The sequence below is a fragment of the Rhinolophus sinicus genome, chromosome X, assembly GCF_036562045.2.
Source record: "Rhinolophus sinicus isolate RSC01 chromosome X, ASM3656204v1, whole genome shotgun sequence".
Lineage (NCBI taxonomy): Eukaryota > Metazoa > Chordata > Mammalia > Chiroptera > Rhinolophidae > Rhinolophus > Rhinolophus sinicus.
In genome coordinates this window covers 76,379,985-76,394,347 of record NC_133768.1, presented here as the reverse complement: position 1 = coordinate 76,394,347, position 14,363 = coordinate 76,379,985, and the positions used below count along the sequence as shown (strand labels likewise).

The 14,363-nt window shown below is 35.2% G+C and overlaps 1 protein-coding gene across 3 annotated transcripts in view; it reads left to right on the top strand.

Moving 5' to 3' along the window:
* AMMECR1 (AMMECR nuclear protein 1) overlaps positions 1-14,363 on the top strand; it is a 124,643-nt gene that overhangs the window by 67,595 nt on the left and 42,685 nt on the right. For 2 of the 3 annotated variants that reach the window (XM_074323795.1, XM_074323793.1), the window contains one exon: positions 584-694. The exons of the other annotated variant lie outside the window; for it this stretch is intronic. In XM_074323795.1, the coding sequence (XP_074179896.1) occupies positions 584-694 (111 nt within the window). The remainder of the gene's footprint in view (positions 1-583; positions 695-14,363) is intronic. 3 annotated transcript variants of the gene reach the window in all.

Below are 14,363 nucleotides of genomic sequence, written 5' to 3'. Positions count from 1 at the left end.
ACACGCCTGCCTTCTGTACTGGCTCGCAGAGAGCAACATCTGTGTTACAGGCAACTTTGTATTTCCCATAACACCCTTTCACGGTAGTTTGCCCCAATATTTTCAGTAAGTATATATTGACATTGGTGATTTCCCCCCTCATTTTATAAACTAGACTTATGAAGCAATAAGTAACTTGAGGTTTAAATAAAGAATCAGGCAGTCAATTGTGAGGGCTAAAAGCTCTGTAGTCAAGATTGCCCAGGTTTGAGTTCCTACTTCATTATGTATTAACTGTGGGACTGCCTCATCTGTAAAATAGGAATGTTAATAATAGCACTAGCCTCCTAGAGTTGTTGATAAGGATTAACATAGATAATTGGTTTAAAGCATGTGTCGTGCTGCCTAACATATAGGGTACGCTCAATACACTGTAGCTATAATTATTGTGAAATACAGTCCTATTAGGCTAGACCTAGCCCCTTGAGGGCCTGTCATTTGGTCTTTATATCTCAGGCACCTAACCTTGCATGTAGTAAATACTCAATAAATACTTGCCGGAGTTCAATTGATTGATTTACCCTATTTTTATCTTCCATTACAGCCCACTGTTTGTAACATGGAAGATTGGTCGAGATAAAAGATTGCGTGGATGCATAGGTACTTTTTCTGCCATGAATTTGCATTCAGGACTCAGGGAGTACACACTTACCAGGTGAAGACCAATTTTTGTTACCTCTGCTTCTACACTATAAAAACAAAAACAAAAAACTTATGAAACTTGAACCTGATTCTTTAACTCCTTTTTCTTTACTGAACTGTCACTATTCTTGACTCCTTTCATGTCAGACTTTTTTTCTTCGACCATTTGCCTTATCTCTGATAAAATGCTTTTGATATATGTTATCATAATATAAAATACTGTGATTACATGTATTCTGCCATAGATGTTTTAAAGTGTTTTTCTTTTCTTTCAATGGCCACCTTATTTTTATAAAAAATAAATCAATGACCACATGTCCATGGGTTACCAAAATGTATTATTTCTATAATAATAGTCATTGTGTCTATCAGGCTTTTAAAAATTGTTGATGTCTATTTTATCTTGCACATTTTGTTACACTTTTATGTACTTTTGAAATTGAAGCAAGAACCTAGGAAGAAAGTGATGCCACAGCCTGGCGGCATAATTAATTCACATTCACACTTTACCCAGAATTAATTGCAGCTTACTTACTTGGTTTTATCTAACACAGGACAAAGTAATGAATGCCTCATTATGGTTCTTAAGGCTTTGTTCTTAAGTTCTGAACTCACAAAAAGCTATCTAACGTACCATCTTATTTTTTCAGTTCAAGTTTAGATTTCTAGCAAATTTTATCCAAAATTATTTCAAAAGAAGAAAATTCCTTAAATAATAAGCTATTAGTAAAGGAATTTCCTGTTTTTGTTTATATTTCAGGGTGATTATCTGATATAGTTTCTATAGTTGTAATATGCACAGTGTCTGTCCAACAAATTGGTCTCTGCTGACTATTGGTACAGCAATAGTTGTACCAATTATTCTACAACTATTGGGGCAAGTTGCTTAACCTCCCATAGATAAAGTTGTAATTACAGTACATATTGTTTTGTATATACTTAATAGGGATATTAGGGTGATGTTAGGGGAATGAAGCAATCACTGCTTTGCTTCAGGATTAATATTGTTGGAACATGCATTATTTTACTACAGCATTGCATAAATGCAGCTCATAGCACCAGTTAATAAAATGCAGGTAACTTAAGTTATATTCTTTTATTTGAAGGTGTAGCTTACAGCTACAGGGTTTTCTTAGCTTGCAATGAAGCCCAAAAAGAAAAGAAAGGTTTTGGAGGGTTGCATTCATTCTTAGATTTTCACAGGAGTTACAACTTCGGTGTTTGGACTTGATTAAATCCAAGCAGTACAATACAGGCAGTAAAGGGGTCCAAACAAGTATTCTGAAAATAACTACAACTTGCTAAAGATAGTGTAAATGCTAGGCTAGGCTTTTTTTTTTTTTCTCCTGACGTGAAATACCATGGACGCATTTTGGGACTTTAGCAAATTCTTCCAGTGACTACCTTTAGGACAGGTACATATGAAATTACACTTTTAACAGCTAATCAAGGCAATTTATTATACATTTCCTAATGTTAGTTGTTATGAGGAACACTGGTTCCTTGGTATTGCCTGAAAAAAGGATTCTATGGTCAAGTAAATTTTGCGAGCACTGGTTAAACAAAATTAAACAATTCTGCTCACTGCAGGATTTCCCAGAACCTTTTATGTTAACAATGTTGTTCCTAGACTTCAGTTTTTTTGACTACAGAACCTTTTATCCTCCCATCCCATTGTCTTACACTGGTAGTATTCCAAGGAATATATTTTCCAAAACATGTCTGTTATCAAATTTCCATTTAAAAAATTTCCATTTTCTTTATAGTTAGGGAGTGTAGGTTGACAGTATAGAAATCCTTTGTACTTTCTAATGAAATTGTGGCAGAAATCCCAGCAACAAATATTACACACTTTAGAAATCTTGAGTAGTAATAACTTTAGTAGCAATTTGGTTTTGTTTAAAGAAAATATGAGCTTATTTTGCCTACATTCATAAGAAGGGGTGAAAATATACAACTTTTCTGGACCCTAGGTAATTACTCCTAGGGTAATTACCAGAAAAATTACAGTATACTTTTCTGACAACATGACTCTGAATGAATTGTTCAAATAGTTGAACTTGGAAATTTACCTACATTTGTGTACATGGTTACCCTCATTGTAGTCTATAGCTCTTCCTGTTTACTTTTCATTTTTTTCCTCATGTTTTTATACAACTTCCTGAAATTGTATATATCACAGAAACATGTGTGTGTTTGTGTGTGTATATATACACATATACATACTTGGTCTTCTCATTTTTGTTTTGCTTAATATGATAATAAGAAAGAAGTTATTTAGAAGAGATAAACAACAAAAAAAGCCTTACAACACATAGTTGCTCTTTTTTCTGGATTCATTTTAGAATCAAAATTGTGGAGTTATTTTTAAAAGTTGCAATATAATGTCTTTCAGTCCAGTAGGGCACTTATCACGTCTGCATATTGCTGCTGCTGCTATTGTTGTTATTATTATTATTAATAGCTACCATTTATTAAGAGCCTTACTACACTTCAGACACTGAAGAGGAGCTTTATATACATGGTCCTCACAACATCTCTTAGGTATTAATATTCACATTTTTAAAATGAGGAAACTGAGTTTATAGAACACATATAGTAAGTGGTAGAACCAGGATTCAAACCAGGCCATCTGACTGTAAAGCCCAAGCTCTTAACTGCTACATTTAAGATAAAACAAAATACAGTTTTCTGAAAATTTATGTTTTACAGCTTCATCATGAAAATCATGAACTTGAAAGCAGATTACTATAAAATAAATCATGGATCAATAGTTCTTTGAAAATTCTACTTAGGAGTTAAGACTGAAATCTTGCCATGCTATTTTAAATTCCAGACAATCCACGGATGGGATTATAAAAATGATGTAACTCAGGGTTGTATAGACTAGTCAGAAGAAAATTGACTTGGATTAATATTGTAGAAAAGGATAATGTTTATTACAAAAATATACTACTGTATGATAGGAAACTGTGTTCTTTGGTTTCATGTAAATAATGCTCTAGACTTCAAGAAGATTACAGTGTTTTTTTAACTTAATAATTGGTGGTTCTTGGATTCTGGTCTTCCAATCTCAAAACTCCATAAATCACAGAATTTTCCAATGGAATCAAATAAACTTAGGGGATTGGGGATAAGAATGAAGGAGAACACAAAGCAAAAAATAAGCAGTGATATTAAAGACTCACCAGGTAAAGGTGTCTTTAAAGAAAGAATATCTGGTTTTTCACTATCTTCAGCTGTGACTAGGCTGTTGTTCAGTTTTCAGAATGTTACTCAGCTATATTCTTTTTTTATTGTAAGCTATACATAACAAAATTTACCATTTTAACCAATTAAGTGTACAGTTCTATGGTCTTAAGTTCATTCACATTGATGTGCAATCATCACCACCATTCATCTCTAGAACTTCTTCATCTTCTCCAGCTGAAACTCTGTGTGCACTAAACACTAACTCCCCATTTCCCCCTCCTCCAGTCCAGAGAACTTTCTAACTCTATGAATATGACTCTTCTAGGTACCTCATGTAAGTAGAATCATACAGTATTTGTCCTTTTGTGACTGGCTTATTTCATTAGCATAGTAAATATCTTTATGGTTCATCCATGTTGTAGCATGTGTTAGAATTTCCTTCCCCTTTAAGGGTAAATAATATTCAATTGTATATAAAGAAACCACATTTTGTTTATCCATTCATCCACCTGTGGACACTTGAGCACCTTCCACCTTTTGGCTATTTCAAATAATGCTGCTGTGAACATGGGTGTACAAATACCTGTTTGAGTACCCTTTTTTCTCTTGAATGCTAACCATTTTATAGAAGACAGATCTAGCTTGTTTGTGGTCCCTTAATCTCTAAAACCTAAATCTAAATAAAAAAAAGAAAAGAAAAATGACCACTTTTTAAATGAAATTACTATCGTGGATTAAGTTTTTATTGATAAACATACAGTTTTAAAACTAAAATACTTGTCATGGTCAAGTTTTATGTTCTCCTAGTTGAAATTTTGATTTTAGACTGAAATAAAACCTTATAAATAAGCTGTGGATTTCCTCCCAGATGTGAAAATGCATAATTTCTATGTAGGTAGCAGGAAAACTTTGTGAGAATTCTAACATGGAACTATTAAATAGACTAACCTTGTCCTTGGAGACTATGGGTAAAAGCAAGAAAGATTATAGCAAATAAAAAGCAGGATGGAGAGCTCAGAATTATTGATAGAAGTTTATCCATGGTGTCAAATTAAAGTCCACAAATAACTATTTATTAGTGGTCAAAACTTCAAAATAGAAATACTCTTTGTCCCAGTTGAAGAAGAATTTGTAGTATTTACCAAGCTACTAGCATTTATAGCTTTTACGTGTTAGAAAGGAGAGACAAATTTATTTCCTTCCATTTCCTATTTAGATTATATACTTTTATAGATAAGAGAATTATGACTAATAATAGATGAATACAAACATCTCAATCAAATAAAATTCCTTAAAAACTTTGGCTAATAAACTGTCTAGCAAAGGATAGGTTTATTACTTTATGAAAATTGAAGTTGGTAGTAATTTTTCTAGATGACATAAATGATTAATAGACGTGATCTTATTTTGTAAAAGAGGAATGTGGTCTATCATCACACTTAAAAGACTCTTTTTTCTAGTTATTTTGTTGTACTTAGACCTTTTCACAATCAAATATAATAATTATACAGGTGTCTGGAGCTTGGTTCTGGCCTGTGCTTCTTTGTTGCACTGCTTAATTTGGAGAAATCAACACTGGAAGTTTGTTCTTTTTTAGGGAGCAAGGTGACCAAATAAAAGGTGATATGTTTTGGAGTTTTGTGTGAATGACTTGTGTGAGTGAGGTGTGTGGGGGGGCGGGGGAAGGGGGAAAGAGAGATAGGGAGAGGGAGAGGGAGAGGGAGAGGGAGAGGGGGAGGGGGAGGGGGAGGGGGAGGGAGAGGGAGAGGGAGAGGGAGAGGGGGAGAGAGAGAGATTGTTTGCATGTTATAAGTGTTCACTTACTATTAGGCTTTTTGAGACACTAGAAATAGTGATAGATCTTTACTGCCTTCCAAAGTCCTGGCTAGATTGAATATTTTGGGGTGACTATAGATTTTTTTGTGAACTAAATTTGCTTTTATATTTTGGTGTTGTAATCTGTCAGTTTTCTAAAGCAGTATGAGTTTAAAACCATTCTAAGTAGGATAATTTATATTCTCCCCCCTCAAGGTGGACTATTTTGTGATCATTCTTATTGTTGATTATTTCACATAACTAAATTTGGTTCATTGTGAATAATTAGCTTAAACAAGCCAATTTAATATTAGTCCTCACGGTAGCATCACTCAGATTTTTCTTATGAAAAGCTGTACATGAGTCACTTCTGACTGTACATAATTGTTATGGAAGCTCATTCTGGAGATGTTAAGGCCAGACTATTTTTGGCAAGTGTCTGTGGCAAGACTCCTGGCTAAAATATGCTTTTTCTAGAAATAAATTAGATGCATAAAAAACACTATGCAAAATTAATTAGCTTAATTTACACTCTGCATTTTTGTTGCCGTTTTACAAAAGGCAGGATGGCCTGAAGCCTAAAACTTATACCTAATTTCTTAGTTTCAGTGTATAAAATTGTTGGGCAGATTTTATAAGCATTTAATTTAAGGTACAGTTTGAAATCTAGATTGTTATATACCCTTAACTCAAAATTATCCATTTCATCAGACAGTTAAACATAATCTGTGGAAATCTAGAATCTTCCTTTGAGCCACTAGTTTAATGCACTCCTCCATTATCCTGTGGTTGTGTTAATGTGCAGAGAAGATGTGGCCAAAACATGGCCAGCAGAATGTCGAAAGAGAAACTAAAGAGCAAGAAGCATTCCCAGTATGGGTGATGGCTCCTGAGTTATAGAGAATTATCTGGATTCCTATAGCACCTACTGCCATAGGAATTCAGTGTAGTGAGGATATCAGATTCTGGTTCCTGGAATCCTTGTACTGCTTTGATTACGAGCCACAGGCACAATGCCTTTGGGTAGAAAAGCAGAAAAGGCCACCTGTAAAAAGGTGAAGGTGTAAGAGAAGCCTGAAAATGGGTATTTGCGGTGTCAGAGCTCTTGGTTCTTGCCCATTTCATAAGGGGAGGGTAAACTACAAGAAATTGACTCTCTTCTTATGTCTATCTAAACTTGACCCCTTTGTTCCCAGGAGACTGCAGTTTCCCCCTTTAAACATGTTTAAACAGTTCATTCTGTAAATTGCATCTATATTTTGCCTTTAGGAATTTATAATATAGTAAAAGCAATAGGAAGTTATATAAATAATTATAGTACTAGGTAGAAAATGATTTTTGCCAAAGAGGAAGAGAAGGTGATGATACTAGATAAACACTCTACAGCCATAACAAAAGCATAAATGTATTTAAAGCAAGTTATGAAATTATTTCATTTGGTCCATCCCTGGTTCACTTTGAGTAAGAGGGAAAAAACTGTACACTACCTGTTTTGGTTTGTTTTTATCCTACTTGGACCAAAAAAAAGGTCAATTACAGGGGTGTGTATAAATTGTTATCAAAGTGACCACATACAAGGTATTGAGTATTTTGGGAGATTACTAACATATTTTGAAGGGGAAAATGAACTTGATATGGAAAAAAATGAAAAACTCAGAAATAGAGTACACTTAAAAGATTGTATACACACACACACACGCACGCACGCACGCACGCACGCACGCACACAGACTTCACCAAAGAGTAGCTAGAACCAGTTGGATTATAGCCCTGGTGCTTGGCAAATGCAGAAAATTAAAAGTTAATAGTGTAGATTCTGGTTTCTTCTTGTCCCATTAAAATGAATTCATATTTTGTTTCAGTACAGTAAGCTGATATCTACCTCCTTTCATGCAGTCTTCATTTTTTCAGATGAAAGACTAAAGTGGTAAAGATAAATTAGAATACAAATATTGTGTGAAATCATTATTATATTAGATGTGGTCTAGAATCATACTGTAGTCATTCAACAATAGAATTACTTTTGTCTGAGCATTTACAACATAAAGATAGAGTCTACATATGAGTGTCTAAAATATTTGAGTCATTAGGACCTGAACAAACAAGAGAACAGATTTGTGTCTTAGTGTTCTGGAAGAATAAGAGACTTGAACCAATGTATATGCAAGGCGATTATTCCTGTCTAAAATATGATTGTAACTAGTTACATGATTGTAACTAGTATGCTCTTACTGCTTCTAGGGGACAATGTTGCTAGTAAGTGGAATACTTTAATGTTGATATTTTTGTGCATCAATTTAATATTTCCTTTTTAGTTATTTTGTGAGCATGAAAAAATACTTTTTAAATGATTTCCTTAAAAGGCAAAGAAACAAAGCCCTTCTCAGTGATCTTTGCCCTTCCCTCAAACTCTAAACTACCTCAAATGTGAATATTCAAAATAGTAGCCCTTGGGAAAATTTCCTTTTCATTAGTAACAATTTGGTGTTTTTAAAAGCCTAAACACTTCTTAGCCCTTTATCTTGCATTATAAATATATTTATCTTAATAACAACTTCTACATTTTTTTTTACATTTTCTCACTTTTAAAATAGAGAGCCGACATTTAATTATAAAAGGCTTGTCCTACAGAGCTACATTATCTGAGCTGCTTCTTAACAAATGAAATTGAAAACCCATACTATATAACAAATAAAATAGACACAGTAACTTTTTAAAAAGTTCTATTTGAATAAGAATTTCATAGTTCCTAAAAATGTTTAAAGGTGAAAATGATATCACCTTTAAACATTTTTAGGAACTATGAAATTCTTATTCAAATAGAACTTTTTAAAAAGTTACTGTGTCTATTTTATTTGTTATATAGTATGGGTTTTCAATTTCATTTGTTAAAATACATTCTATTGAGAATGAAGCTTTTATAATATTATTTGATATTGTTAATATCAAATGTGCATTTTCAGTAGTTTAAAACTTAAAAATGAAGAAAATATATTAGATGCATAAAACATAGATTTACAATTAGTTTTATGTTCAGAAAAATTTACAGTTTTACTTCGGTTCACAAAATTATCCTGTAAATAAACATATCAAAACTATAGGCTTCATCATTCAAGTTAGATTAGCATGTTATTGTCTAATAACATTTTAACCCTATTTTTTATTTGTACATTGAAATGTCAACTTTTCTGTCATTCCTGCTAGTGAAACAGAAGATTAGAAAAGCCATAAAATAAATTCTTCAGAAGCTTTAATTAAAGGGATTGCCCAGAATTCAACTTCCTGTTGCTATACTCAGCTACTTTCAGGACTGCTTTATATGTTCCACAAAGCTGATTTAAATAAGGCTCCTACTGGTGCTACTTCACTAAGTAAAGATGGAAGGAAAGAGAATATCTCTTCCATTCTTCAGGCTGCTTTAAACCTAAGCCATTCTAAGAGGTCCTTCGGTTGCTCCCTGGCCAAGGGGGATTGTTGTGCTTACTTAGGCCTGGAGAAGTCTGCTAAGCCTTTGCAATGCATAGAGCTGTGTTGCATATGAAGAGCAGTAGATAAGCATACACTGCTGGTTAGACTTAGGCTGCTCAGGAGGTCATGGGTTCCGCCCCCATTTGGGCCAGTTTGCTTTGTTTTGCTCCATATCACAGACTGCACCCTACACCCTGGACAGCCAATTACAAGGGACTCAGACCAGAGCATTTGGGTGCCTCAGTACTATGACCAAAGCTTCGACATCTACTCAACATGTGAAACATGCTACATTTGGAGTAGCTGAAACTTAGCTATCTCAAGAATAGTTAATAATCCTAACAATAATTGCTTTGAATCCAAAAGAAAAAAAAGTGAGAATATTTTTTTAAATGTTAATTTCTTTTCAAAAGCCCTCTGAAGAGAGTCAATATGACAATAAAAACAAACAAATAAAAAAACCGAAAAACAAAATTAACAGAAACCTCTTTGGAATGGCAGTGGAACTGAGAACACAGGTTGGGTTTCAGTAGGCTTGAAAATGCTGTGAACAAAAGGGAGATTTCTGGTTGCACCCCTGGCCTCAGAGGAGAAATTGTTTTTCCCCTTTCGTTTGAGTTTCCAACTTTAATAAAGAGTGGATAGGATGGGAGCCATCTCAGATAATAGTGGATTTCAGCTAAAGCAACTCTTAAGTGCTTCAGTGGTGAAAAGATAACTACTGTGTTTCCTCGAAAATAAGACCCAACTGGACAATCAGCTCTAATGCGTCTTTTGGAGCAAAAATTAATATAAGACCTAATACAATATAATACCGGGTCTTATATTAATTTTTGCTCCAAAAGACGCATTAGAGCTGATTGTCCGGCTAGATCTTATTTTCGGGGAAACATGGTATGTTAAATTCACAAGTTTCTAAATACATGTTATAAAATGTCATTGCTCTTTAAAAAAACAAAAATGAAAAATAAAATGTCATTGCTCTTTTTAAAAGTACATTTTTTAAAGGCTGCATTTGAAAGTTGTCATTAGTGGTGTATGAAATGCATCTGTGCCTCACTTGTCAGCTCACTAAGGTTTGTGTCTACTGTCTGAGCATGTCTGCCCTGATATGTTGTTGCGTCTTCCTCTCCGTAGCTTGTATTATTGCTCAGAGAAGCACACTTACCCCATTAGCCAAGATGGGCACAGATGTACCCACTGGCATGACTAAACACTCCTCCATTATTGTTAATCCTTATACCTGAGACGAGAAGCCCCCCTTCCATGTCTACGTATCTTGCCTAGAGTGAAAAACAGTCATTCGAAAACCTATGTTTCACCCAGAGTAAGGTTAATATTCTGCAATATGCCATCATGCTCTGTCTGCCCCTGCGTCTCCCCCCACCACCTACTCCTATCCTTCTTCAGAAGCAGAGTCTGTGAGGCCCTAACCTCACACTCCCACCACACACAGTAATTCACCACTTCCCAAATACAGTCTTTCGTGTCTCTCTGGCTTTGAACATTTTTTGTCTGCCAATCACGCCTCTCTCCATTTCCACCCAGTCAACTCCTACTCATCCTTCAAGACTCAGCTTGCTCATTACTTCCTCTGTGACATGTCATTGACGCTCCCCAGCAAAATCGGTCAGTCTCTGTGTTCTCACAGCACTTTGTTCAGGCCTCTATTGTAACTAATACTTAACACACTGGATTGTAGTGATTAACTTTACATGTGTTTTCCTTCCTCTGGAAATTGCCCTCAGCAGTAGTTACCAAGCCATATCAAAGCAAATAAACAGACCACCGTCTCATCATTTTGTGGCAACTTTACTTGATCCCGACAACCATTTCTACTCTCTTCCTTTTCTGTCTGCTTCTGTTAGCTGAGGTTTGTTGTCTTTTCTTGCTGCCAGTGTACTTGAACCTGTAGAAGTTGCCAATGCTGATTGGTAGTGAGAGGAGTAGTTTAAGGCCAGTTAGAGTTAGAGTGAGTCAGGGGACAGGGATCCTTATCCAGAACACTTCAGAAAGCAAATTGACATAAGGTTGATCTCTTGTTATAAGGGCTACACTTGTAAGTGATTGAAGAAGCACAATGTGAATTGATGCTTGTCATAGAACCATAGAGCTGGAAGGGATCCATAGAAGTCATCCAACCCCTATCAGATACTTTAATCTCTTTTAAAATCTCCCAAGAAATGGGCATCTAACTTCTATCTGAACATCTCCACTGACTTGGAACTGACTACCAGTTAAGTAGCCCTCTTATTTTCAAACGCCACACAAAACCCACTGCCACAACTCTAGTTACTACATAGCTTTAGTTGAAGTGCCAGAAGTCAAACATTGCTTGTATTTAGCCCTTTATTCTTTATAGAAAGCCACAGTAACCAGCAGTGGTTTAACTTATGCTCTGACTAATGTCTGAGTGTTTAGAAGTTTTAGGAATGGTAAGATACACAGCTTTACAACTGACTCCCATCTACCCCTCCATAACAACTTAAACTAGCCCCTTACTGAAACCTTTCAAGCTGCTGCCACCACATCTTCGCTGCCTACATTAGACTTCTGGAATTGACTAGGCCAGAGAGTCCATAGATTCCAAGCTATAACTAGTACTAGATCTTTTAGTATCCCCCAACAATTTATTACACAAAAATGGAACTAAAGTTAGAACAAAGGTCTTCTGACATTGCCTGGGACTGTCACTACAATTCCCGCAATAGAAGGGATCCATAAATGTATGTAAATTTATTTATTTTAGTTTTGTGTTAAGCACAGTTGCAAGGCACCCTGTAATGAAATAATCATTTCACAATGTAAAATCTCACTCTCAAATTACCTGCCTGTGTCAAGTTTTGGGCATATTTCCATAAAATGAAGAATACCCTTAGAGCTACTCAACCAAAATTACAGGAGGAGCAGAATATCAGTATTAGAGAAACCCAAAGCAAAACCCAAACCATATACATACATATATATATATATATATATATATATATATATATATATATATAATTTATTGTTATCTTAGACTGCCCTCTTCCTCAAACATGCCTCCAACAAACTAGTTATATTCCCTAATCACAACAAAAATTACTATTTTGTGTGTGTGCTGGACCTATCCAAGTATTTTTATATATTACCTCATTTAATCTTTTCAACAACTATGTGAAGTTGAAGGTATTTTACTTGTATTACAAGTAGGAAAAACCAGGGCTTAAAGAGGTTAAGTACTTTGCTGAATAATAGCTAATACATGACAGCAGCAGAATTTGAACTTGATTCTGTCTGATTCCAAAGTCTGGGTTCCTAACCACTGTGTGTATTGCTCTCCTCCAGTAGCATCGCTCCCTCTTCTCCCTTGAAAGCTTCTTACAGCTGTATGTCCTAGTAACTCAACTGGTATTGCCCAGTTGTAGCTCACAGGAAAAACAAACTTTTCATGTGGGTACTCTCTTTCTTAACTCAGTATTCCAAAATCTCCCTTACACCCCCTCTGTTAATTCCAGTCTTACTCAACTTCTCCTGGGTTTTCTTTCCTTGTAGAATCCTGCAACACAATGACTCCCTCATATGCCTTTTTTCTTCACAACTATCCTCTCAGTCTCATCTGATGTCCTGAACTCCAGTGGTCCCATTAAAATCAATCATTTTCTCAGGGACACACACTCCCCAGGCTTTGATTTTTTTTTCTGTGCAGCATTTGCATTGAACACCATCTAGTTTACGAGGAATACTACTTCAGCCTTCAGGTTTCTAGGTAGGCATAACCTTCTGAAATCTACTACAGTAACTCCGCCTTTATCCGTGGTTTCTTTCTGCGGTTTCCGTTACCTGCAGTCAACCACAGTCTGAAATTATTAAATGGAAAATTCCAGAGATAAACAATTCATGAGTTTTAAATTGCATGTCGTTCTGAGTAGCATAGTGAAATCTCATGCAGTCTTGAGCAGTCCCGCTCCATCCCGCCTGGGATGGAAACCATCCCTTTGTCTAGCGTGTCCACACTGTATACGCACCTCGCCCATGAGTCATTTAGTAATTGTCTAGGTTATCAGAAGGCCAGTTGTAGTATCACAGTGCTTGTGTTCAGGTGACCCTTATTTTACTTAACAATGGCCCCAAAGTGCAAGAGTAGTGATGCTGGCAGTTCAGATGTGCCAAAGAGATGCCATAAAGTGCTTCCTTTAAGGGAAAAGGTATGTATGGGAAAAGAAAAAACATAGTATATATAGGAATAGGTACTATTCCTGGTTTCAGGCATCCATAGGGCATCTGGGAATGTAACCCCCATAGATAAGGAGGGACTATCATGTGACTTTGGGGTTGCTTCGGGAAGGCTTCACTGGAAAGGGACTGTAGACAAAAGACCTGCTCTTCTCTGCAACTGGTCAAAAGGGAGACATCATTTCAGGGGTAAGAAGTTAGTCCAATCCTTAGAAATTATAATTAAGGAAACAAATTCCAAATTTCCAGGTAATTTAGACCAAACTTATTGCCTTAGTTTATATTTTTACAATTTGAAATTCCTTGGGGGCAATTTATCATAGAACAAGAAACATCTATAAAAATGGAATGCAAATATGTCCATGATTGACATTTTTTTCTCATTGAAATAAAAAAAGAAAAGAAATTTCAGGAAGGAATTGTGTCTATTTGAACATGGACAATGTCTGTTTTACCATACTTAGATTTCTTATAATCATAGGGTTTTAAAAAAATAATAAAATGGTCCATGTTGTGTCTCTTTCTTAACTGCATCTGGGATTTGGGGATCTGAGTATTTGAAAAACATGGAAGATTTTTTAATGTATTTTTTAATTGTACATAAGTCTCTTATAGCTGTACTACCTTTTTTTATAATTTTGAGGTAAACAGTAATGAAAACTTTAGAACCAAAGGCACTGTGAGTATCTTCTGTTTTTGCCCCGATCCATTTTAAAACTTTTGTTTATCTGAAACAAATAATACATCATTGGAAGTCTGTTACCAGGATACGTATTTTAAAATTTGATAGGAAAACACTTTTGAAATTTTTTATTCATGTACTGCCTGTGAATTATATAAAATTAATAGCAGTGTTGGTTGGTACATTGCCCATGTCCCGTGCTCCTTAATAGGATTTCAAAGAATTTTGCCAGCGTAAGAAGTTGTCATTTCACATATTCAAGTCCTACATACCAGAAATTCATCATGACAACCAGTCCAATTAATGATGC